This window comes from Furipterus horrens, unplaced genomic scaffold, assembly GCF_987537825.1.
Source record: "Furipterus horrens unplaced genomic scaffold, mFurHor1.1.pri manual_scaffold_9, whole genome shotgun sequence".
NCBI lineage: Eukaryota > Metazoa > Chordata > Mammalia > Chiroptera > Furipteridae > Furipterus > Furipterus horrens.
The window spans coordinates 820,607-845,129 of record NW_028327179.1 but is presented as its reverse complement, the minus strand read 5'-3'; the positions used below and the strand labels follow the sequence as shown (position 1 = coordinate 845,129).

Here is a 24,523-nt window from a genome sequence, read left to right as displayed (position 1 = left end):
ACCAGGGTGGCCCAGCGCCGGAGGGGAGGGCCTGCTGTCCAGTGCAGGGAGAGCTCAGGGCCTCCCGCGTCCCTGACCCCTTTTCATTTGCTCAAAACCCTGGATCCAATGCGTGTGGCCAAGGAGACTAGAAGCAGCTGAAGGGTCACCCAGACACCCCCAGATCCCCATGCAGTGGAATTAAGGGGGCACGTGGAGCCCTCTGGTGGCCGGGACCCGGCTGTGGCCGGCCATCTGGTCTCCCAGGTTTCTGTCGGCCGGGTGACAGGGCGTTTCTTCCTATTTGTTCTGAAAGCACAGGGAGGCTGTTCTCCACCAGTGGTGGAAACACGAGGACAGGAACCTGCGGGGAGCCTGCGTTTCCTCCTAACGTTTTCGTAAAGGGTGGGCTGAACGTGGCGCTTCTAAACTTTATTGTCAGCGTTTTCCAGGAGCGCCCTCCTCTTCAGCGTGCTCTGTGCACAATCCGGCAGCCTGAGCTAACGGACCGCAGCGTGTGAATTGCAGGCGGACATTGTAGTTTTGTTTTGTTTTTAACTTCACTGAGGCTGAGCCTGCTGGTGGCTCAGTCCAGGGGCGGCCTAATCCCGAGATGCATCCCCGCTTCTGCTGGGTTCCGCGCAGGCACGGGAGACGCAGCAGCCGACACCCACGCGACGGGGGATGCTGTAGGCTTCCTTCTGAGTGGGGTGCGGCTCTGCGGGAGGAGGGGCCAAGGCCAGGCAGCATCGGAGCGCCCGGCCTGGCCACACCCCGTCTGTGGGCCCTGCCGCCCCCCGTGCCACAGGCCCCCCAGGAAAGCACCCCAGGGTGCAGGCCGGTGTGCGGTCGGCGTGGGCGCAGAGGCGGCACGCACCTGGCGCTCGCCGTCCTCCCGGTGCCCCGGGCTCTGGGTCGGGTGTGGCCCCTGGTGCTCAGCTGGCTGTGCCTGGCAGGTATGTCCAGTTTCTGAGCGGGCTGCTGGCCAGGACGGTGAAGATGAACGCCTCGCCCCTGTTCCTGCACTTCGTCATCCTGCACGGCACCCCCAACTTCGACGCTGGCGGGGGTGAGTGTCTCCCACACGCGGGATCCCGGGGTGCTGTCCCCACGCTGCACAGGCGTCCCATCCACCTGAGAGGCCCAGCCCTCCCAGCCCCCGACTGGACAGAGCCATCTGTGTGTGACCAGGCCCCTCACTGAGCAGGGCAAGGGCAGTGAGGGGACCCCAGTGTCCCGTAGGCTGCTGTCTGACTCCGAGGCCACGTCCTCGCCCTAGAGAGCAGCGCGGGCCCCTCTCACGCTCCTTTCCCTCTCTGTCTCCCTCCGCATGGCTCCGCCCGCCCGTGACCACCCGCCTCCCTCAGTGTGCCGGCCCTTCCTGAAGCTGTACCAGGCCCTGCAGCCCGTGTACACGTCAGGGGTCTAGTAAGTGTCGGCTTCGTGGGTCTCGGACGGAAGGGGTGCAGCCTGGGCTGGCTCTCCCGTGGGGGGTGGGGCGGGGAAAGCAGATTCCGGGGCCGGTGCCCAGCATTCCCGCGTCACGCTGTCTGGCTGTCTGCCTGTCACCGTGGGGCGTGGTCCATGGGCCTGAGGGTGCAGGGAGCCACGTGCTATCTGAAGTGGGACACGTCCAGCCCTGGGACAGTGTCCTTTACGGTCAGCCTGTCTCCTTGCGTTTTAGAGGAAGGGTTGGTGCACGTGCTCAGAATTGGTATGAGTTCCTGGGCTTTTTTGGTGTGTGCTAAGCATTTTATGAACAATAACGAGAAATGAGCGAAAGTAAAAGCATCTTCAGCTCTGTGTCACTATTCAAAACAAGCTGCTGTCATGTGTCTGGTCTCGTGATGCAACTATCCAGGGTGACAGTTGTCCCCCCTCTAATCACAGAGGCTGCGGCCATCGCACCACGTGTCCTTGCCACAGGCCATGCGGCGTGGCCCTGGGGCGGCCGGTGTCATCGGCCCCATGCCTGGCCCGGCAGGTTTTCACTCCTTCTGACTCGTTTCCATGCAAGGCCTAGGAGCTGGGCCCCGGGTCACGGGGACGTCATGCGGACTCTGAGCTCTCAGTTGTCAGGCTGCTCCTCCCCTCAGTCCTGAGGTGACATAACGGCCCATCTCCCATTTGTCCCAAAGCAACGTTGGCCCAGAAAGCCAGAGTCGGATCTGCATCGCCATCGAGCCGGCCCAGCTCCTGAAAGGGGACGTCATGGTGAGTGCGCGCCCGCGTCCCCCCGCCCCACAGACCAGCATCTTTGCCGCGGTGTCCCTCGCAGTCACGCCACCGTGACCTGTCCCAGGCGTGTGTGCAGTGTGTGCTCACTGGCGGCTGGGGGCCACGCAGACCCGGCTCCTAGGAGTTCGGGCTCCTGTCAGTGGGGGGCCTGGTGTGTTTGCCCCGGAGGGCCAGCGGCTGGCTTCTGAGTCGGGGACAGTTCTGGGCGGGGCGCCTCAAAATCCCAGGGTGGTGGTTCCTCCTGAAAAGGACCTCGGGGCTCAGCACACCAGGAGGAGAAACAGCTGGGGGTGCTCTTTGCTGTTGGCCGAGGCCCGAGCGCGGAGAGCGGAGAGCGGCGGGCATGTTCCCTATGAGGGGCTGGCCTAGTTCGCTGTGTCTCTGAGAGGGAGGACGCCACCCAGGCCCCAGTGCAGCCTCTGCTGGCCCCCTGACCCGCAGGCCACGCATGTGCCCCGCGCTGCCCTTCCCCGCATTGGGCGCACTGCCTGGCACGCGGCCATAAACTGGAGGGCGTGCCGCCAAGGGAGTGGGGTGAAGTTCAGGCCTGTTCTGTGTGAAGGTTCAGGTACGAGCCTTCCGTTTCTCATCGAGAACCTGGCACCGGTGCCGCCTGGGGATTGACCCTGCGCTGCAGGCCCAGCCTCTGCCGCTCCGCCCGCCCGCCCGCCACCTGCAGGGCTCCGGGCCCCTCCGTGCGGCTGGCCGGCGCCTCGCTCGGGGCTGTGGTGGTGGCTCCAGGCTGACTACCATCCTCAGTCCCTGTCCCCCCGACGGCCTGTCGCCCTCTGATTTCCCTTTGTGACTTCACGAAGCTCCTGCCTTGTGCGCAGATGCTTTTGCTTGTCCAGACGTGAGGTTCTGCGGCCGAGGTGGCAGGAGGGGCGGCCTCATCCGCTGTGACGGGGTCGGAAGGTTATGTGGGAGAGTGGGGCTGGGCTCGTCATCCTTCCCCCTCCGGGGCCAGTGGAGGCACTGCCAGTGGTGAGGCAAAGGGGACACCCCGCCCCCCGCCCTGCCCTGCACACGGGGCCCACCGTCTGGCCAGGAGCCGGCGCTGAAGGTCAGCCTGCAGTCCACCCGGGAAGGGCAGGGCCTCAGGTGTTCAGCACACGTGCCAGGCGTTATGTAACCTCACGAGGAATGTGCAGGGCAGGCCCGTCGCAGCCTGGCAGGCGTCCAGGGCCCGCTCACCCCGTGAACACGCCCCGTCCGGCGTGCCTGGTCTCGCTGCCTCTGCCGTGGCCACTGCAGCTTGGCCACTGCGGCTTGGACTCCAAGCAGTGGGGCTCCATGGCTCGACTCCAAGCAGAGGGCTGCCTCCCCCGGGAGCCTGCTCAAACACACAGCACCATTGTGTATTGTTTCCCACGAGGCCCTGCTGCCAGGCCAGGGAAAGGAGCCACTGCCTCCTGCTCTGCACTCGGCCCCGGGGCGGGTTATTGTGGGCCCTCTGCGGCTCCCGCCACCGCCCCGCGCTGCTTGTGCCTTCCTGTGCACCTGTTCCTCCATCCGGTCCCCTGAGTCTCCCGGGCCTGGCTGGGTCTCAGTCCCTCCTGTGGTCTCAGCAGAGTGGACTCAGGTGTGTTTTCCTGGACAGCCAGGCCCGGGTCGTGGTCCTGTGGTGACGGTGTGGCACGTCTGTCCCCACAGAGCCCCTACGGCTTACGGACGTTTCCCCACTTACCTGTCAGTCCCAACCTAGCCAACCGTGCAGAGGCGGGTGCCCGTGCCTGCCCTTCCTTCCGGGCGATGGCTCCTCTGGGTGGCGGCTCAGCTCCTTCGCTGTCGGCCACCCCGGATCGCGGGTCTGGACTGGACAGCTGCTCTCAGGGACTGTTGTGATCGCACGACATTTAAACGCATCTTCCTCTAGGGGAAGACTTCTAGGAAGATCTCTGCTTCTGAAAGCCCCCAGCCCCCGCCTCCTGTCCCCCACCAGGGCAGCAGCAGCCACCACGCTCTGCTCGCCTGGGCTGGGGACCCCTGGAGGCCCCAGAAGGAGCCTGAGTTCCAGTCACATCGCTTGTGACCCTGAGGCTGGTCTCACGTGACCACTGCAGGGTGTGCTCACAGCCTGGCTGGCCTCCCCGTCTCTGCCCGACCCCCTCTCCTGCCCTCTCTGGGTCTGTCTCTCTCTCCCCACAGCCCCCCGTCTGTCCCTAAATCATAGGGCACCAAAAGCGTCCAGCACAGTGATGCCCACGTGCTGCTTTTGTGAAAAACAGAAAGGCTTTTTGTTGAAACGTGGGGAGTTTGGGCAGAAAACCATCCTCACAACCTGTTATTCAAATTTAGCAAACGGTGGCCACAGGATTTGACTGGGCAGATGTCTTCCAAGGAGACAACCTTCTGGGGGGTCTGCAGGGTCGGTGTGGCCCCTGGCCAGGGTCTGAGACCTAAGGACTGTGACATTGTGCACTGTGTGGTTCCACTGGGCCAGCCCAGGGCAGGGCACAGATGGGACCCAGTGACGGGCGCCACCACCCCAGCCTGGCCCACGGCCCCAGCAGCTCCTCCCTGGGGACCGCCCACTGGACACCCCCGGAGGCACCCCGAGGAGGGGCTGTCCCCTCAGCCGTCATGTTTCCCTTTGTTCCAGGTGAAATGCTACCACAAGAAGTACCGCTCAGCCACACGCGACGTCATTTTCCGCCTGCAGTTCCACACGGGGGCCGTGCAGGGCTGCAGCCTCGTGTTTGGGAAGGAGGAGCTCGATGGCGCCTGCAGAGGTGAGGCCGCTGCGCCGTTGGGGGGGCCTTGCAGGCGCCTCTGCGTTCTCCTCTTCTCCCAGCCCCCACCCCATTACCCCGGTGACAAAATTGTGACCCGTCGCAGGAGAGACAGTTGATCCCGCAAAGAAACATTCTAGAGCAACAGGGGCCGCCAGCACGTCCCTGCACTGACGGGGTGGGCTGTGTGGCTGGGGGCCGCACTGCCCGGCCGGCCCGCGGGGACACGTCTGTCCCTGCTGGGATGGCTCCTCGCCTCCCCATGTGCTGACACTGGTTTCTGTTCCAGATGACCGCTTTCCGGCCCACGGGAAGGTGGAGCTGGTGTTCTCCGCCACCCCCGAGAGGATCCCAGGTGGGTCAGGGCAGGGCGCTGGCCAGTGAGGGTGACACCCTGTCGGGGTCTCTGTCCTTCCTCCCCCCTTTGCCCAGGTTTGGGGGTTTTTCATGGTGCAGTTTTTAACCTAGAATGTTAGGCAACGGGGAGAGTGGGGCCGTGTGTCGGTCCCTCGAGTTCTGTTTCCCCTTCGCGGGGACATTCCACTCAGTGTTTTCTCCTTAATGGACGACCTCATGTCTCTAAAGACGATAAAAGGCTCTGTCGTCTGCAAACACTTAGGTTTGAAATAGTCTCCTTTCATCTGAAAAGACATGGACGGAGGCATCAACCCTTTTATCCTCAAGGCTTACGGCTCATTTCCGTCCCTGCGACCCCTGCGTGGGAACGTTCTCCCTTTTTGTTAAAGATTTTATTTATTTACTTTTAGAGAGTGGGGAGGGGGGAGAAGGGGAGAGAGACATCGATGTGTGGTTGCCTCTCGCACGCCCCCAACTGCGGACCCGCCTGGAGCCCAGGCCTGGGCCCTGACTGGGAGTCGGACTGGCGACGTTCGGTGCGCGGCCGGCGCTCGGTCCCCTCGCTGTGGGAGACGCGCCCCCTGCCTCTGTGCTCGGTGTCACGGGCAGACGCAGGGGGGGCAGTGCCAGGCTCGTGGGCTGCGTCTCCGTGGCGTCCTGAGCCCAGGCCCAGCCCACCCAGCATCTCGGTCCCTCTGCCCTGGGGCTGGTCCCGGCCTGGGGAGGGCTCGGGGTGACGTGGCCCTCGGGGCCCCGGGCCCCACGCAGCAGACGGGCCCGCGCGCGCCCTCCCTCCCCGTGGAGCAGCTTCAGCTGCTGCCCAGTGGGCTGGCGTGGGGCCGCCCGGCCGGGGGGCACAGGCGGAACCTGGGGCTCGGCTGCACTGACTGCCCCGTGTCCCCTGCAGGCTGCGAGCATCTGCGCGACGAGCACGGGGTGAGCGTGGACCTGAACGCGGCCGACCCGCTGCTCCGCTGGGACTCGTACGAGAACCTGGGCGCTGACGGCGAAGGTGCGTCTGCGCGTCGTAAGGCGGCCCCCGCGGGCTGGCGGCCGGAAGCCCCGCCGTCTTTCTGGGGGGGCAGTGCAGGGCCCGGGGGCGGGGGTGCTTGTGGGACCAGGCCTGGGAGCCGGGGCCAGGCGGGCGGCGGGCACTCGGCCTCGCTTCTGTCCGCTGGTCTCCCTGCGGCCGCGTGCGGCCTCCGTCTGTTCCCGTGAGCCCCGTCGTCTGCCTGCCCTCGGGACCGGCAGTCTGGGTCCGGCCGCCAGGAAGGGGGGACGGTGGGAGGGGCCGCCGCAGGCTCTGGGGAACGTGGACGGTGCGTCTTCCAACCGCTGACTGAGAACCAGGCCCGTTGGAGGGCGCGGCAGCCCACGCGCCTCTTGTCAGCCCGGCGCCCCCGGCCATGCAGCAGCGGGGCCCAGTGGCGGGGAGAGCGACCCGCCCATCTCCAGGGCTCGTGAGCGCGCAGGGACGAGACGGGGACAGCTGTGGCCCACACCGGGGTCCCCGAGTGTGCGCTTCAGGTGGCACATGGCTCTTGTCCCCCCGGGCTTCTGGCAGCGTGTCTGAGGCTGCAGCCCGGCCTGGGGACGCAGGTGTGGCCTCCGGGTGCCGCCCTGTGTGGGCGCCCGCCTGCCTCTTCAGGGCCCGGGTCGCCGAGCACACTGGGCTCCAGCAGAGGGTCCCCTAAACGTTCTCACTGCTGCTACAAAGCCACCTCCACGGCCGCCCAGGCCCCGCTGTCCCTCAGCTTTGTTGGTCTCTGGGCAGCCGCCTTCCGGAAAGCACCTGCGTCCCTCGAGGGGAGACGTCTGCTTCCTGAATCCCCCTCTGCCACTCCCCACACGCCCCAGGCCTCTTGGGTGTGAGGGAGGCCGAGCTTGGTAAACGTCCCGATGCCCTTAGCTGTCCCCTGGGGCCAGCCATCCCGCTGGGCTCCTTGCACCTCTGCCCCGGGGGTGAGGCCCGGCAGGCGGGGAGGGGGAGAGGGGACCTTGTCGCCTCAGGGCAGTGCTGCCTTCCTCTGCCCACCTCCGCCTCCGCTCGGGCCCAGGTGCCTGGCTCGTGCCGTCCCTGCCCGGGGTCAGGCCCTTCCCCACTCCCGTCCCTTCTAGCAGCGGCCCTGGCTGGGGACGTGGCTGAGCTGCCGTGTCCTGCGGGGGACTCCCGTTCCATTCCTCCTACTGAGAGGCAGGCTGCACGCTTCTCCCCGCAGGCGCACTCTGCCACGGCGGCCTCAGAGTCCCTGGCGGCGGCACCAGCACGGGAGGGCACAGGTGCTGGTTAAATACTTGACACATGGAACCAGAAGCCTGGGAGAGCAGGGCTGCCCCCCGTGCACCCCACCCCCGCCCCCTGACGTGACGCATGGCCACCAGCTGTCCTTCTTGTCCGTGCCCAGGACAGGCTCTTCCCACACTCCTTCCCATGCACTTTGTGCAGAGCGTGGCAGACACGGGGCCCCTGGGGGATGTGGCCCCTGGCTAAGGGAACAGGGCGGGGGAGGAAACGGTGCCAGAAGTCCCGTGTGCCGTTTACCCTGACACTGGCCTCAGCCCCGAGGAGCACCGAGGGCCAGGGAGGAGGGGCCTCCCCACGCTGAGTGGGTGCAGAGCCGCGGCTTGTAGACCCAGGGGCTGGCGCTGGCTCCCGGGCTGAGCGGTCCGGAGGCCTGACTGCCTCACCCGCCTTGCCACGCCTTTTCTCCACTTCCTGAGCCTCTGGAATTCCAATTTCACCAAACCTGATTGCACCAAGCCCCGCCCCGTGTTTACACTGCTTTGGCCGCTTTGGCAGAGTCCACGTCCTGCTCAGCCAACAAGCTCCTCCACCTTCTGTGCGCCGGGGCCGGGGGCGGGACCAGGGCAGGCACGCCCAGCCCGGGATGCTTGTTTTCTTCCCGCAAAATTGGGTTCCACAGTCCTGGACTGAAGGAGCCGTCGGGTGGTGTGGAAGGAAGGTAAGCAGGGAGCTCGCCTGGGTGCGTGTGCATGTGCGTGTGTGTGCCTGTGCGGCTCCCGCACACCCACCCACACCTGCGGCCGAGCCAGCCTGTCTGAGCTGCTGGGCAGACGGAGCTTCCCAAGGGCAGAGATGTCCTGGGGGCCGGTGGGCTGGGAGCTGCGGGGTTGGGACTGCAGCCTGCACCGTTGGCAGGAGGGACCTGCAGGCCGCGGGGGGACACTTGGCTCTTTCTTAGGTCGGCGACGTTACCGCTCCTTCTCCGGGGCCGGGATGTTTGCACTAGGCGTGTCCGAAAGGGCCGGGCGGCACCGTCAGCACTGCCAGGACGGTGCCCCGGACGTGTCAGGCGAGTTGGGGTGTGGGACAGGCGCAGCGCTGGCCGCGGTCACAATTGTGTGGGCCGTCTGGGCAGTCACCATGTCCGGGACGTGCCGGCCACCGCCCATGCCGAATCCCTGCCACATTCCAGAGCTGCCCGGGCCGCCAGGAGGGCCTGGGACCTCCTGGAGTTGGGTCCCACAGTGGGGCACGTCCGTCCCCAGAATGCCTCACTATTTTCTTTCCTTAATCTGTGTTTCCCCAAGACTTTAGAGGCTGCTCGTTAGAAAACATTTGCCAAGAGCTGCAGAGGTAGGGGTTCTCAGCAGCCCCCTTGGCAGGCAGGTGCGCCGGTGCCACTGCCCTGGGCCTCCTGCCCTGCCGCTCAGGGGGGGCTCTGCTGTGTGTGCCCCAGGGAGGCACTAATGGGACTCCTCGGTGGGAGAGCAGTGGGCTTGTCTGCCCAGAGGCGCCGGCCATGCTCACGCCCTGCGGGTAGTGGCTTTGAATAGAGAAGCCCGGGGCAGGCGTCTGGTGTGGCAGATGAAAGGGGATGTTCTCAAAGGCCCGAGTGCAGGCGCCCCCAGCCCTTGGTGTCCTCTGCTGGGGGCAGGGATGCAAAGCAGATGCAGGGCGTCCTGACCAGCGCCGAGTGAGGGGACCCTGGGCAGATGCTGCAGCTGCAGACCACGTGGAGGGACAGACAGACCACGTGCTGCCATGGGCCTGCGTCGTGGCAGTCATGACAGCAGCTTCCAGAATGTGGATAAATTTTTAAAAATCCATTCTTGTTTCCCAATCTCTTGGTCCCTGGATGGACACAGTGATCCAGGGCAGCACTTGGGGACAGCCCCTGGCCAGGTGGCTTCTCTACAGAAAAGGAGGCATCGTGGTATCACACAGCCGTGGTCAGGCTGGGACTCTGCCCAGGCGGACGGTTCCAGAAAGTCTAGGAGTGAAGACACACGGCCAAGTCACTCCAGGCAACGGTTTTCAACCGTGTGTTGCAAGAATGTTTAAAACATGCAGGGCCTGACTCTTCCGTCAGGGGCACTGGCCTCTTTTCCCGTAGATGGTCCAATTTTAAAAATGAGACCAGAAAGGCCAGCAAGCTTTGCTCTGAGGCAGGCACCAGGGACCAGGACAGTCGTCCTGAGGAGGACACAGTGCCGCTGTCCAGGGGGTCGGGCAGGTCCTGGGGGGGGCAGAGGGGGAGGGGCACGAGGAGCCGCAGCAGGGTGGGTGGGCTCAGGCCGTTGCGTGTCTTGTTTCTGTCTTTATTTCGTGACCATCTTCTTCACGTACAAGGGCCCTTTCCTGGGTTCAGTTGTGGACAGGGACGTCTGCACAAAGCACTGTGTGAGGGCGTGGACTCTGGGGCGGGGCCGGGAGGACGTGGCCCCGCTGCCGTCCTGCATGACCACCAGCACGTGGGAGGCCGCCCGGAACAGACACCAGGAGAGCAGGGAACCGTGAGGTCTCGTGGGGCTTGAGCCCAGGTCCAGGCGTTCAGGCACCAGGCAGTGGACGCGTGGCTCTGGGCCCCAATTTCATGGTTGTTGTTCAGTGGAGTGTGATTGGTATTCAGCAAAATTCACTGTTTAGAGCGAAGTTCTGGGAGTTTGGCTTTATGTCATGCAAGATAAGCCCCTCCTTCCGCACATTCCCTGCAGGTTCCTGACCCTGCACGCCCCCCCCCCCCCCCAGTGCCGGGTGGAGCTGGGGCCTGTGGAGCTGTGCCCACTCAGGGCGCTGGACACAGAGGCTGAGGGCAGCGTCTCCTTCCTCTCGTTCCGGATGCTTCTCCCGGGAGGGCTGCAGCTGTGGGACCCTCAGTGGCCGCGGGAGCTGTAGGGGCTATTCTCGTCTGTGCCTCCACCTGCAGGGACGCTGTGGCCTGCTGAGTGGCTTTGCTGGCGGCCCAGTGAGGGAGTCGCCTGGAGACGGCCCACGTGGGGCCACAGGGGCAGCAGGGGTCATCAGTGGTCGGCGGGTCACGTAGAGAAGTAGCCTGTCCTGGGGTGAGGGGGGCTCCGGGCCCTGGGGACTCTGGGCACGTGGGCATGAGGTGATCGTGTGTGGGTAACAGGCTGGTGGCACTGACGATAGGACAGAGTCGCACAGCCCGAGGCCCCCACATCAGCCCAGGGCAGGAATGGAACCCTGCCCCCACCCACCCAGCAGCTGCAAAAGGCAGGACTGTCTGGACAAGGAGCCCCTTCAGGAGCTAGGGAGGGAGACAGGGTGCCTGAGTCCCTCCTAAGAAACGACTGTGTGTGTGTGGAGTTGCTGGGAAAGCATTCCGGGAAATTCCTTTCCAAAATTAAATTGCTAATTTTGTGTAAAAGTGGGTTGGGTTTGACATTCCTAGGTATTAAAGCGGCGGAGTGCAGGGCTGGTGTGGGGTGCGGGGCAGGCAGCGTGCGGCAGGCTCTCCGTCTGCAGTGCCAGCCCAGTCTCCTCCTCCTCGTCTGTGATCCTGCCCGTCAGCATGGCCGGGGAGTTCAGGAAGGCCGCCCCGGCGGCCCGGGGTCTCGGCTCCCGGGAGATGCTGGGATGGAGCCGCGTCTTTAGGACGACAGCCCAGTGGCAGAGAGCGCATCCCAGGTGTCCCGTCTTCCTGGGAGCACCCCTGGCTCACCCAGCTCCCTTTCTGGGGCTGTTGCCCATGGATGCCTTGGAAGGGCACCTGCCTACCCTCCGCTCCTGTCCCTGTCCCCAGACTGGCTGTCCCCGCCCATGTGAGGACGCCACGCCTGTTAGCAGCCAGCGGCCCCACGGGCTGAGCAAGCCCTGCTGCCAGTTCCTGGAGGTGAGTTTTCCGTTTTCCTCCACGGACGCTGTGCAGAGAGGGCATCTGTGCTCTTTGAAATGGGAAGTGGCTTTGGGAGCAGACCTGTCAGAGGTGGAACCTCTAAGACTCGTAGGTCAGCCCACTGAAGAAGGAGTCCTGGTCGCCGGGTAGGCCCCCAGGTTTGTCCATCCGTGGTCTAGCTTGGTTTGGTTGGAAGCTAGGCTGGGGGTATTGCAGACACTCCTCCACCTTTTCAGTGGCCCAGTGGCTGGCACTCGGAAAGAGCGTCTCTACTTACCGGCTAGCGCACACCTGGGCACACACCCTTGAGTGCACGTCGGCGCGCACACCTGAGAGCACACCTCCGCGCACGGGTGGGCACTGGGTTACCTGCTCAGCTGTGAGGGAAGGAAGCGTCAGCTCTTCTTTGCTCATCTTCCCCGTTTTCAGGTCGTTCTCTGAGACCCTCTTCCCCTCCTTGAGGAGGCGCCTTTCAGAAGCGGGGGGTGGGGTCATCACTGCGGCTCTGCCCTCCCCCCCGCCCCCCCATGCTTCCTCCTGGTTCCTGCCCAGGGGCTCCGCCCCCCAGGGTGTCTCTGTCACTGGGTGTGTACATGTGTTGGAGGGTGCAGGGGTCTCGCTGCCAGACAGGCCAGGATCCTTTGAGGGGCCTTGGTTCTGGTCTCGGCGGGAGGCGGGGCAGCAGGAAGGGAAGGGGGACACAGAGGGACATTAAAGGCTCTTGTCCTGCGTCTGCCCAGAAAACCTGCGGGGTCCCGGCATACCATGTCCCTGCCTGGGGACCAGGGTCTGCACTGCCTGGGTGAGGACCCGTTCAGACGACCCCCCACCCCGTGAGCTGGGACTGCAAGCTCAGACGTCTCATTTAAACACTGAGGCCAAGCCGGGCAGCCAGAGCCCTCCAGGCTCACATCTGCCCCACGCCACTGGCGGCAGCGGAATCTTGCCAGCCCCCCGAGTGCCTGACGTGGTGCAGCGCCGGCCTCCATCCCCGGGGCCTTGCCAGGCCAGTGCGCTTTAACTCAGACTTGGGGGTGCGGTCACAGCTGCACAGTCTTTGCAGAAAGAAATCTGTTGAGTTCTCGGGCTCACCCCCCTCTCCGGCGCCAGCTGTGGCCATGGTCTGTCCTCTGGCTGCCCGCCGGGGCCTGGCGCTGGGCTGACCCCCTCCGTGACGTGGGGACTGGGATTCTCCCAGGGCACAGACTGTCGACCCAGGCTGCCTGTCTGCTCCTCCCGCCCTGCAGAGCGGCAGAAGGGCCCCAGCCTGCAGCTCGGACTGGTGGGTTCCGGAATCTCCCCAGGGCTGTGGAGGCAGCTGTGTGCTGGGTCTTCTCGTGCTCCCGTCAGACCCCATGGGGAGCACCCCCCACACTCGTGTCACCGCTGGGGGTTGAAGGTCAAGGGACACAGGGCTTGGTGGCCCAGGGCCGGTGTGGCATGCCTGCTGGCTGTCCCCACACCCCCAGCAGCATCTGAAAGTGCCCCTGGTGGCTCACGAACGGGTGGCAGTTCGCACTTGAGCATTGTCGAGGGGATGTTTCCCTGGGCCTTGAAGCTCAGCGCCGGCTTCCTGGGCGTCCTGGCGTTCACCTCCAGAGCCCCGCGCACAGGCCTTTCCACGGTGCCGCCTCTGCCCAGGCCCAGGACCATGCACTGAGCCCGTTCAGAGTGACAGTGCCGCCCGGCCTGGACTGTGTGCGTCCTTGCTCTCTGAGCAGGAGGGCGGTGGGCAGCTGGCACACAGGTCGGAGCTTCCCGGCAGCTGCCTGACCTCAGGAGCCTCAGGTGCCCATCTGTCAGGAGGATGGCAGCTCGTCACTGTGAAGTGGGGACGTTGCTGAGTGTCTGCCCGTGACAGGCGCTCGGTCAACACCGGCCATCAGAGAGCCATCACCCTGAGGGGCTCCCAGGCCAGAAGCCGGCACCTGCCCTCCACTGAGAGGCTCGTCCCCAGGGAACTTCTCAAGGTGTCTGTGGGGAGTGTCCAGGCTGGTCTGCCCCCCAGTATTGCCGTCCCCCTCACTGCCCATCCCACTTCCTGTGCTGTCTTTGAAATAAGGGCCCTGCCACACATGCTGTTGCCCGGCACCCAGACACCCACAGGTCTGCGCTGGACTGTCACCCCACGTTTCCAAAGGCGAAAGCCACTGACCGTGCCAAGGAATGCAGCACACCAGGGCCAGATCCGGGTGCTCAGGACAGGTCCCTCCACAGCAGCTCCCAGGGCCCAAGGACCGAGGGCCACGCCCTCAGCAGCCCCGTTGTGGTTGCCTGCAGCTCCCCTGGGGAGGGCGAGGTGGGGAGCCGCTGCTGGCCGGTCCTGCGTGCTGTGGGTGCCTCTCCAAGCTTCCGGGGACCCAGGCGGGAGCCATATGAGGCCCGGAGGCATGAATGGCCGTAGCAGGGCTTAGCTAACACCGTGCAGAGGCCTCGCCATCATCCCCACCCGTAAGTGTGCACAGATCACGGCGCAGAGGTAGGTTCTGTCCTGCCCCACATGCATCGGGCCACTTGTGGCCCGGAGACGCCGCAGCACCAGGAGGACGGAGGCCTCCGCCGAGTGACACACTTTGATGTGAGCAGGTCTGAGTGTTGTTCTGTCTCATTAGTGAAAACCTGCTGCCTGGCCTTGGCAGAGGCTCAGCAGTGCCGATGGGCAGGCGGGGCACCCAGTCTGCCATGCGTAGCCCATCCTCGATTCCTGGGGATTTACACGCTGAGTGAGTTCAGCGTTCACACCGATGCTGGAATTACCTGTGAGCCCTCCAGGCCAGTGACCCCGAATGACCGTCTCTGCATAAAAAGGCAGAAACGTCTTAGGGCCTGAAGCTGGTCCTGGGAATTGCTTTGCGCTGCCACTTGGGTGCAGAGACTCAGGCACCCTCACTACTGTGCGTTGTCTGTCTGCTACGAGTTCGTTTATTGGCTCAGACAGGGGTCCCACCACTCCAAGGGCCTGCAGCCTCGTCACCCCAGACTGACCGTCCTCTCCCGCTCTCTCCCCACAGTGCCACACACACAGGGCCCTGTCGACGGCAGCCTCTATGCCAAGGTGAGGAAGAAGAGCACCTCGGACCCCGGCATGCCCGCCGCCAGCAGCCCAGACCACAGCGACCACACCCTGTCGGTCAGCAGCGACTCCGGCCACTCCACAGCTTCCGTGAAGACAGACAGGACTGAGGAGCACCTGGCTCTGGGGCCCAAGAGGGGCCTGAGCCCTCGGGAGAAGGCCGAGTTGGATCAGCTGCTCAGCGGCTTCGGCCTAGAAGATTCCGGAAGCCCCCTCAAGGACATGACTGATGCTCGCAGCAAGTTCAGCGGGACGCGTCACGTCGTGCCGGCCCAAGTCCACGTGAACGGAGACGCTGCCCCAAAGGACCGGGAGACGGACATCCTGGACGACGAGATGCCCAGCCACGACCTGCACAGCGTGGGCAGCGTCGGGACCCTGTCCTCCTCGGAGGGACACCCGTCGGCCCACCCGGGCCCCTGCGCCTGCCCCCAGAGCAGCCACAACTCACTGCTGTCGGAGGGCTTTGGCAGCCACGCGGGGGAAGACCAGCACGGCGCCCTGGCCGCGGACCTGGGCCTCGGCGTGGCGACCCTGTATGCGCAGGAGGCGTTCGGGAGCCGCGAGCCCAAGCAGCTGCAGCCCGAGCTCGGGGCGCCCTGCGTGTCCGCGCAGGCGCAGGCCTACGAGCAGAGCGGCTACTCCACGCAGACCTGGGTGCGCCAGCAGCAGATGGTCGCCGCCCACCAGTACAGCTTTGCCCCCGACGGGGAGGCCCGGCTCTTCGGCCGTGGCCCAGCAGACAGTTCCCGCCTGGCGCCAGCCCAGCCCACGCTCCTGGGCACCCCCGTCCGGGGGGCCAGCAGCAGAGCGCCCACACAGAGCAGCATAGGCCCTGGGCCCCATCCCTTCGACACCCAGCGGCCCCCTCCCAGCAAAGCGCTGAGAGCCAAGCTCCCAGGCACCAGCATCGTGAATGGGACGGGCCCGGGGCCCAGCCCAGACCCCGCCCCTGGCTCACCCACCCTGGACATCGACCAATCCATCGAGCAGCTCAACAGACTGATCCTGGAGCTGGACCCCACCTTCGAGCCCCTCCCCACCCACCTGAGCACGCTGGGCAGCCAGGCCAATGGCCCCGCAGCCCCGGACAGCGTGGGAGGCGGGCTCCGGGCGGGCAGCCGCCTGCAGGATAGAAGAGAGGACCCCGGCAGGGCCCCCGCACAGCGAGGTGAGCTGGCGTCTCACGGGGACGCTCACTGCGTCCCCGTCCCAGGGCAGTGACGGGGAGTCAGGTCCTTCACTGAGGAGGAGTGGAGCCGACAGCGGGCCCAGGAACATGGCCTCGTGGGGACAGGGAGGCTACTGCAGAGTCCTGATGCGTGAGATGTCCCTGAACTGGCCACGCAGGGGGCAGAGGGTCGTGCTGGAGTGGGGGGGTGGGAGGGACGGCAAGGGGGGAGGGGCAGATTCAGGGATGGGGCTGACAGGTGTGGCAGAGCCCAGGGCAGGAGGCCCAGCACAGGGCGCAGCTGCTGGGGACTCCCGTGTGTACCCCTGCAGCAGCGGGGGAGCCACGCTGACTCGGAGGCAGGCTGCACAGGCATTACCCCTGGGACGTGGCAGTGGGAGGGCCAGGGTGGCTGTCATTGACAGGCAGGGGTCTCGGCTGGAGGGAGACGTGAACGTGGGACATGTGTTGGGATCGGGTCTGTGACGGGCTCTGTCTTGTGGAGGCACAAGGCTGGGGGGCCCGGGCGGACGTCCGCAGGCAGAGCGTGCTGTCATGGAGCGGGGCTGGTGGGGCGGGCGGCAGTGTGTGAAGGCCTCGGGGAGAATGTGCACCTAGAAGGTTCCACACAGAGGGGACGGGCTCAGGCCAGGCATCCAAGGCTGCTGAGGTCTCTGGACACGGAGCCCAGGTGCTCTGACCGGGCAAGGCCGAGGATGTGGGGACCTCGGGGGCCGGGCCCCCCCGTGCTGGCGCGTCTCTAGGCGCAGCTGGCTCCCGGCGCCCCGCCCGTGCCTGTCCCGACTGGAGGGGGTGAAGGCAGCACAGACGCTGGGTCCGTGTTCCCGAGCCTGATGCAGGGACCCCGTTTCCAGTGTCGGGGACTCTCCTCTGCCAAGGCCCCCACCCCCCACTGCAGGGTCAGAGCCCGTCTTACAGTTGCGTTTCCAGAGGGGTCAGGAAGCAACGTTCCCGCCCAAGGCCACACAGGTCATAGCGGGTGGGTTTCAGAACCGCGCATGTGGGACGCGCCGGTCGTGAGTGCGGCAGGTCTGTGTGCCACTGTGCCGTGCGGCGGGGGACCCTGCGGTTTGGGCGGGTGAAGGACGTCATCTCTGCGTGTCTGCTCGTTGCGTCTGTTAAAAGACGCCCTGTCCCAGAGCCTGGCCCACGGAAGGGTCTGCACGCACCGGTCCAACACCGGGGTCGCAGGTGAGCAGTGTGACGCACCAGCTGCCCTGGGGACCTGCCACCCTGTCTGTCCTGAGCCGGGAGCCGGGAGAAGATAAGTCTCCCATGAGCAGACAGACTGTCAGACTAGATCACGCAGACACAGAGCTGCAGTTCTACGGCAGCCACCGTGCGACCTCAGCCCAGCGCCGGCCGGAAGTCAGGAGCCGAGCAAGGACTCGGTGGGAGCAAAGTTCCGTCTGAGCACACGCCCCTCCTCCCAAGGCCTGCTTCAGAGACGCCACTCGGAAACAGTGACATCAGACGTTTTCCTCCTGGACGGACCTCTCCTTTGAGGTGTGCGGGGTGGCTGGAGGTGTCTGAGTGGACGTGGGGAAAAGGATCTCAGGCCCTCCGGTAGCTTTAGGTTTGTATGTTTCCCAGTGGTTGGAACACAGTCCCTCGTGATGCCCGACTGTTGACGTGACAGCTGCTTCATGTGCCGTCCCCTGGACGCGTCACACTCAAGTTGCTTGATAAACCTGCCAGTTTTAGTTACTGAAATTTTTATTTTGCTTTTAGATCACCTTTAGTTCCTTTTATTATAAAAGTAATGACATTTTGTAAATGAAAGGATTTGGGTACTTCAGCAATAAACCAGCAAAGCTCAGTGTGTTCGGTTCTTGACCACAGACTTCAGTTTAAGGAAGGCCATTGCGTTTGCCTTTGGCAGGAGCCATGGGCCTTTAGCGGGGGCTCCATGCTTTTAGGGCCCTGGTGACGTCAGCAGCTTACATGGCAGCAAACTGGACACTCGTCTTCAGAGACTTCTTTGAAATTTGGAGGTGACCGTCTGTCAGGAAGCTGAGCCACAGCCGACTGGGCAGCAGGCAGCTCCAGCCCACGGGGTGGCCGGCAGAGCGGCCAGGTCCTCCCGGCCCGAGCGCGGCCCTGCGTGCCGCAGCAGGCTCCTGCGCCGGGTCTGCGCCAGGCTGGAGGCGCCGCCACTGAGACTCAGGCCGCGGCGGATGCGCAGGACCCGGGCCGTGTGGAGGCTCCCAGAGCAGCGGCCGGTGGGCTCGTGGCCCTCGATCGGGGCGTTTGTCTCAGGAGAGATCCCAGCAGAAGACACACCTGCAGCTCTCGGCCACTGGAGTTGAGGAGAAGCAAAATCCATCCCGCCTGGCAGGTGTGGGAGCCCACTTGGCTTTAAAACTTAAACCTCAGTTTTTACATCTCTCATTTGGATAAGGTCAGAAAAAGATCACTGGGTGGCAGGGAAGGCCACAGAAATGTGGCACGAGCCGGCTGGTTCTGAGTCTGGGAACATTGCAGCAGGTTTGGGGAATTTCCAGATCCCCAGGGCACGTCCGCCCCCTTGATGGGAGGCCAGGCTGCCAAGCTGAGGCAGGCTGCACGCGGCTCACAGTTCTGCTGTGCTGAGTAAGGGGGCCGGCGAGTCGGAAGGGCTTCCTGCATGCCCAGAATGGTGGCTGTCACCCCCACAGTACAGCACTGCCTGTCTGTGTCCTGCGGGCTCAGCCCATTGACACGGGGCTGTGTCTGACCAGGGCCTCCTTGAGCCTAGCTCACAGGCGGGGGACGGCTGGAGAGTTCCAAGGTGCTGCAACCCCTCCATCTCGTCCCCAGACGCGCGCTGTGCAATGTCTCAGTTCCGGTTGTCAGTAAAGGCCGGCCAGGCATCTCAGTCAGAACTCCTCAGTCCTTGCGGACTGTGTCCTGATTGTCAGAAAGACCATGAGTCGCCTGGTGGAAAGGAGTGAGGGCGGTGTTTGCTGGAGTCCCTCCTAGGAATTGCTGCGTGTCCCACCCAGTACACAGCATGAGCCCTGCAGTCTGCAGCCGCCCACTGTGGGTCTGGTTAGTGCGGACAAAGTCTCCTCATACCAGCACGACAGTCATAATGGGGAAGGTGGTGGTGGCTGTGTTGGTGGTAGCGGTGATGATGAGAATGATGGTGATATGTAGGTGGTGATGGTGGTGGTGATGATGGTGATGGCAGTGATGGTGGTGGTGGTGGTTATGGTGGAGGTAATGGTGGTGATGATGACGATGGTGATGGTGGTGGTGATTGTAAGCATGGCTACTCTGAGTGCAGGCGGTATTCCAGGCCCTATTTTGGCATCTGTCCACATCACGTCTGACCTCCATGTCCACCATGACACATAGACCGTTTCCTTCTGTCTAACTGGACAACTCATGGCTGTGCCCCATTCCCCTGAACTCAGGCCCTGCCACCAGTCAGGGAGCCCCTCAAGGGCAGGGCTAGTGACTTACTCCTCTTGTTTTCTGGCATGTGTAATGCTTGTACAGTAAATGGCGGGGCAGGGTGCAGGTGGGGATGCAGATGACTGTCCAAGGACCCATGTTCTTCTGAACTGGTGCAGGGACCTTCCCGAGCTTTATCACAGGACAGTCCCTACCCATAGATGAAAGAGACCGTCCAAAGGTAGGGTCTCGGAGCTTTGGGCGACCTTGTAAAGTGGGGCGACGTGGGGCATTGGGCTCCCTGCAGGCGCTCTGTGCCTTCCTGCTCCAGGCCCTGCTGGGGCCTCAGGACATCGCTCACCCAGGCCCCCAGCTGCTCTGAGGCCCTGTCCGTGAGCGGGTTTCGTGGATCATGTTCTTTAAGTGCAGGGACACTTCGACTGGTGACACCCCAGTAACCAAGTGACCGAGGAGTGACTCAGTCCGTGACGTGTGCGGCCCCACAGTGAGCTGGCTCTGTGGTCCTCAGACCTGATGGCTCTTTATTTCGTGCCATCAAAATATTTCGTTCATGTTGCATCAACATCCGGCCCACTGCTGAGGTCCTGGCAGGCCCCACACGGCTGCCCCTCCACGTCCTCCCACGGACGCAGACAACTGGCTTATGCAGAGCACAGAGCCGTGGAAGTACTGACTTCTCACCGCTGATGGCGGGGACCGTCGGCCTAAGCGATGTGAGCGTAACCCCGACTCCCAGCCGAGGGCTTCAGCGTGAAGCAGTGCCCGACTGTTGCCCTTCCAGGCGAGACCCCGTGGGAGAGCCCCAGATGCAGGAGAGGGGCCAGGCCCCAACCCCAGCCACTTCGGCACCGGGACAGCCTCCTCTGAGCATGTCTGCACAGGTGGGGGTGCCACAGAGCTGGGAGGGAGGGAGTACCCCGGGGTCCGGAGAAGGGAGGTGCCCCTGGGCTTGGGCATCAGTGACAGGTGCACCGTGCGACTGTGGTGGCTTTCTGCAGCTCCAGTGTGGTCACTTGTGCAGTGCGTGGTGCACCCGGGCGGCCCAGGGCTGGGACATCGCAGGCCCTCTGAGCCTGGACGGGCGGCTCCAGCAGGCCCCGCCGCAGCATGGACCCTTCTCCCCACTTTGGAGGGCGCTGCGCAGGGGCACCAAGTGCCTTCCCAGCGCCCTGCAGCCGTCGCCCTGTCTAGCCCCAGGACTGGCGCCTCTTCCCTGACGGTGTCTTGTCCCCGCAGCAGGCCCTCCCGGGCCCTGCAGCCCCTCTGCGTTCCGCCTCTGCTCTGGGCGTCCGTGTGAGTAGTATCACGTGACACGTGGCCTTCCGTGTAGGCTTTGCTCTCTGAACGTCGTGTTCTCCAGGGTTCCCCACAGCGTTGCAGCCCGAGCTTAGGGCTGCAGATGCTTCCGTGGTCTGCAAGGGCTGCACTGGGCGTGGCCGTCCACTGCTCCGTGGCCGGGCGTGGGGCTGCGTCCACCGTCTGGTAACTGAATGGCGCTGCTCTGAGCGTTCATGCACGAGTGCTGTTTGGACACCTGTTTCCAGTTCTTCAGAGCAGAGACCCAGGATGGGCCACAGGGCCACACAGCAGTTCCTTGTTTCAGTGGCCGGGGAGCCACCCCTCGGGGGTCTGAGCGTCCGCTGTGAGGGTTCCGGCCTCCGGTGTGGGTGACTGGTTCCCAGAGTTAAGTCCTGGGTATGCAGAGGCCCCTTGAGGGGCGCTCGGGGAGAAGAGCTAATTCATCTAAGCAAAGGGTGGGCCGCAGTAAGACCCTCTCTGTTGGGACAGAGGTCGGGGCCAGTGTGGCAAGGCCAGGCCTGGGGATCACAGCTTCTGTACAAAGGCCGTGGGCCCCTACGCGCAGCGTGGTCCCCTAGAGGTGGCCCCAGGCCATCCTGAGTCGGGCTCCGTAATTCACGGTGGCCTCATGTGTCTCTCCTCACAGGCCCCTCGGGCGACGAGCCGCTGGGCAGAAGGTTCCGGAAGCTGAGCCTCGGGCAGTATGACAACGAATCTGGGTGGGGGAAGCCCACAGGTGTGGAGCAGCCTCCGAGCCTGGCGCCTCTCCTGTCTCCAACTGATGCCACAGAGGTACGGCCACCCTCGGCCCAGGGCCCCGTCCCAGACTGCAGGTCACCTCCACACCCGCCCGTCACACAGACGGCTCCTCCTGAGAGGCAGGTGCATGGTCTGCCATGTCCGGGCAGCTCCCCGGTCACTCGGCCGCCTGGGCCTCTGCCCTGAGCTGTGTGTGGGACTGAGGAGCGGAGCTGCAGCCACGCTGGGAGGCCGGGGGTCGCAGGTGGGAGGTCAGTGGGTGGTCAGCAGCAGCAAAGGTGAAGAGGTTCCCCAAAGTCGCCAAGCAGCCCAAACCCCCACCCGTCCTCAGGGGCCACGGAGGGAAGCGGGGCACAGGGGTCAGCATGGACGTGGGACCCCGTGGGCACATCACAGAGTGAGCATCGGCCAGGAGACAGTTCAGGCTTTTAACCAGAGCTGAAGGAAGGCAGGTCAGCGAACTCCCAAGCCAGGAACCCTTGCAAATTAGGGTTTTACTTATTCTCAAGGCGGAGGAGTTGGGACCCAGAAAAGGGTCACTTGTGGTCCCAACAACACGGCAGCCCCAGTGCCCCTGTCTGGGGCCTGTCCTGCTGCCGTCCTCTGCCCGGGTCTCATTGGGGGTCCCCGTACGCAGCTGTGGCCACAGCGCAGGCAGCGCAGGCTTACTCGCCTGCTCTTTGCCCCGACGGCTGCAGCACTCCCTGTCCCCAAGCTCAGCGAGCTGACCCCTCCCCCCCATGTCACTTTCAGACGGCGATGGCCAGGTTTCCCCCAGCCCTCGACGGGGTTGACGGCGGGGTCTTCTCTCCAAGCAAGAGTGGCAGTGAGTCCACGCCGTCCACGCCGGCGTTCCCCGTGTCTCCGCAGACCCCGTACGGTGAGAAAGCAGCGGCACCGCCCCCTGCCCCCGCCCTGCCCGCAGCAAGGGCCCTGGGACAGCCGGCTCTGCTGTCTCCCCAGTGACGCGGCCGCCATGCTGCCCCGCGTTCCTCCTGCCCGGGCCGCCGACGGGGTGTGCTGGCAGCACCCCCTCCTGTGTCGCGTGTCCGGTCTCAGCCGCAGCAGTGCAGGCGGCTCTCACGGGGGCAGGAGGAGGGATGCGTGCAGCCCACGGGGTGGGCGTGGGCATCGGGTCTCTGCCGGGGCCCAGCAGGGCCGTGGGTCTGCGAGTGCACGTGTCCCGTGGCCTCCGCGGGGGAACTGCGGGCTCTCTGCTCCTGGAATTGAAAGGAAGGACAGGAACCCCCGACAGATGAAGTGGGGCTCTGTGGTGCCAGCAGCGCCACCCCCCTTTGCTCCTGGTCACCCTGACACATCCTGGTTCCTTATGTCCTTGATGCTGGTCACTGGGATGGGTCAGCTTCTGACCCTTTGTGTCCTCGCCTCGTGTCTGAGACGCCCCAGTCAGGGTGCGGGAACGTTAACAGGACGGCGGTTCCGTTCCTTGGCCCCCTTCCCGGAGGTCGTTCCCCACGTGCCTGGGGAGCCGGGAGGGCCCGACCACGGGCGGGCAGAGCCGTGCAGCCAAAGCCTACGCACGTTTTAAAGCCACCGCTCTTCGGAGCCGGGGTCCTCTGTGCTCTGCATTTCCACCCTGGGCACAAGCGAGGGTCCCCACGATGGCCATCAGCTGGGCGGTGGGACGGGGGCCTCCTGCCGCTTCCTCTTTCCTGAGTGGCAGTGGCGGGCGAGGACAGCAAGCGCCGCTTCCGTTTCTCCAGAGGAGACCTGAACCTGCCTCTCCCCAGGGAAGGGCCGCCTACCCGCTTCCTTCACGGTGTCACTGTAAACGCCTCTTTGCGCGCAGACGTCGCGGTGATGCGCCGCCTTCCCTCGCAGGGGCGGCTGGCACATGGGGTGGGAACGCTGCAGTGTTGCCGCACCTGCTGGTCTGGTCCCGTGTGTCTGTCCTTCTGTGGTTTAATAACTTCGATGGAAGCAAACTCCGGGGCATTGCCCCCCGCCCCCCGCACACCCGCCCCGTCCCCGGGACAGCCACGATGTGGGGTTTGGACCAGAACCAGCCAGATCCCACAACAGCAAGGCCAGGCTCTGTAGGGGCCCAGGTGAGCGCAGGGCAGGGCCCTAGGGGGTGAGGTGAACACCGGCCCACCCAGCCGTAGCGGCTCCCCCTCTCGGCAGAAACCAGAGAGAGCTGGACGCCCTTCAGCGGGCGCGTGGCTGTGTGCAGGTGGGTCACCGAGAGCCGCACAGCCGTTCAGAGGAGAGCGAGCGTGACTGCTCCACGGTCCCGCAGGGAGGTGGACGTGGCCCCGTTTGCGCTGTGAGGCTGGTGTCATCCTGAGTCCAAAACCGGGCCCTTGGAGCTGCTTCCAGAAGCCTCTAACGGGCGGAGGTCGCCGCAGGAGGACGTGAAGGGGAGCCCCCGGCGCCGGGGAGGGAGGGGGAGCCCTTGGAGGCGAGGCTCATTGTGTTTCCTTGTGTTTCGTTCGAAGGCTGTCACTTTCCAAAGCGGGGCACAGAAACAACGCCCAGGCGCCGCTCTCCTTCCCTGGGCCCCACTCGCTTCTCTTTTGAAATCTCATGAGCTTTTCATGAGAACGTTTGCAGCGGAACGGAAGTCCCTGCAGGGTGTGATGTGGATGACATTTCCAGGCGCTTCGATGGCTTTGCATTTGCAGGAGCTGAGGGGCAAGTCCTCATGCATGCATGTCATGGCGTGTGTGTAGTCAGTCCCCGTGTGTGTGTGTGTGTGCAGAAGCAAGCACAGGTGAGTGGGGGCCCCGGACGGCCAGTGTGCGGCACCGCTGCGCCCCCGCCGGGCTACACACGGGACAGGAGAGCGGGCCGCTTAAAACCGCATTTAAAAATGAGCAGCAGGCCGCCCGGGCCTGTGCGTGTGCGGTCGGTCGGCCATCGCGGTCAGCAGAGGCAGCTCAGAGACCTCGCGAGGACGGCCCGTGGCCGGACCCCTCAGCCACAGCCCGCCGCCCGGCTGCACCCCCGCCCGAGCGGCCGTGACCGCAGAAGGCCGGCTTCTGTGGGCTGGCTTTCGGCTTAGAGGCGTCTTTGTGCCTTGGCGTTTGTTCAGCAGCTCATGCGCCCCCTCTGGTGGCCTGTTCTGGAGTCGCAGCACCGGTCTCGTGTCTGCTCTTGTGGGTCCGCACCCTGCAGGCGGGTGGCCGGGGGGCCCTAGGACGGGGTGACAGGCACGTGGGGCCAGAGCTCTGCATCTTGAAACGTCTCGTAAACTCGAGCAAAAGTGGCCAGAGCCGTGTGTGCCGGGCGCCGGGAGGTGGGGGAGCAGTCTCAGAAATGAAGGGAGACCTCAGCCTGTGCCCGTGAAAACATGAGACGTAGCTTTTAAACTCCAGATCCCCGTCCTCCGTGAAGCCTCCCAAAGCCACACTGTGTATCGAGATGACGCTCC

At 64.6% G+C, this 24,523-nt stretch overlaps 1 protein-coding gene across 1 annotated transcript in view; it reads left to right on the top strand.

Annotated features, from left to right (window-relative positions):
* The window catches only part of TNS3 (tensin 3), a 57,911-nt gene that overhangs the window by 8,615 nt on the left and 24,773 nt on the right, over positions 1 to 24,523 (top strand). Inside the window, exons 7-17 of the mRNA XM_090286985.1 lie at positions 936 to 1,048; positions 1,347 to 1,407; positions 2,118 to 2,193; positions 4,820 to 4,949; positions 5,239 to 5,304; positions 6,214 to 6,318; positions 14,419 to 15,651; positions 21,017 to 21,162; positions 21,883 to 22,023; positions 22,413 to 22,426; positions 23,971 to 23,986. Coding sequence (XP_090143111.1) covers positions 936 to 1,048; positions 1,347 to 1,407; positions 2,118 to 2,193; positions 4,820 to 4,949; positions 5,239 to 5,304; positions 6,214 to 6,318; positions 14,419 to 15,651; positions 21,017 to 21,162; positions 21,883 to 22,023; positions 22,413 to 22,426; positions 23,971 to 23,986 — 2,101 coding nt within the window. The remainder of the gene's footprint in view (positions 1 to 935; positions 1,049 to 1,346; positions 1,408 to 2,117; positions 2,194 to 4,819; positions 4,950 to 5,238; positions 5,305 to 6,213; positions 6,319 to 14,418; positions 15,652 to 21,016; positions 21,163 to 21,882; positions 22,024 to 22,412; positions 22,427 to 23,970; positions 23,987 to 24,523) is intronic.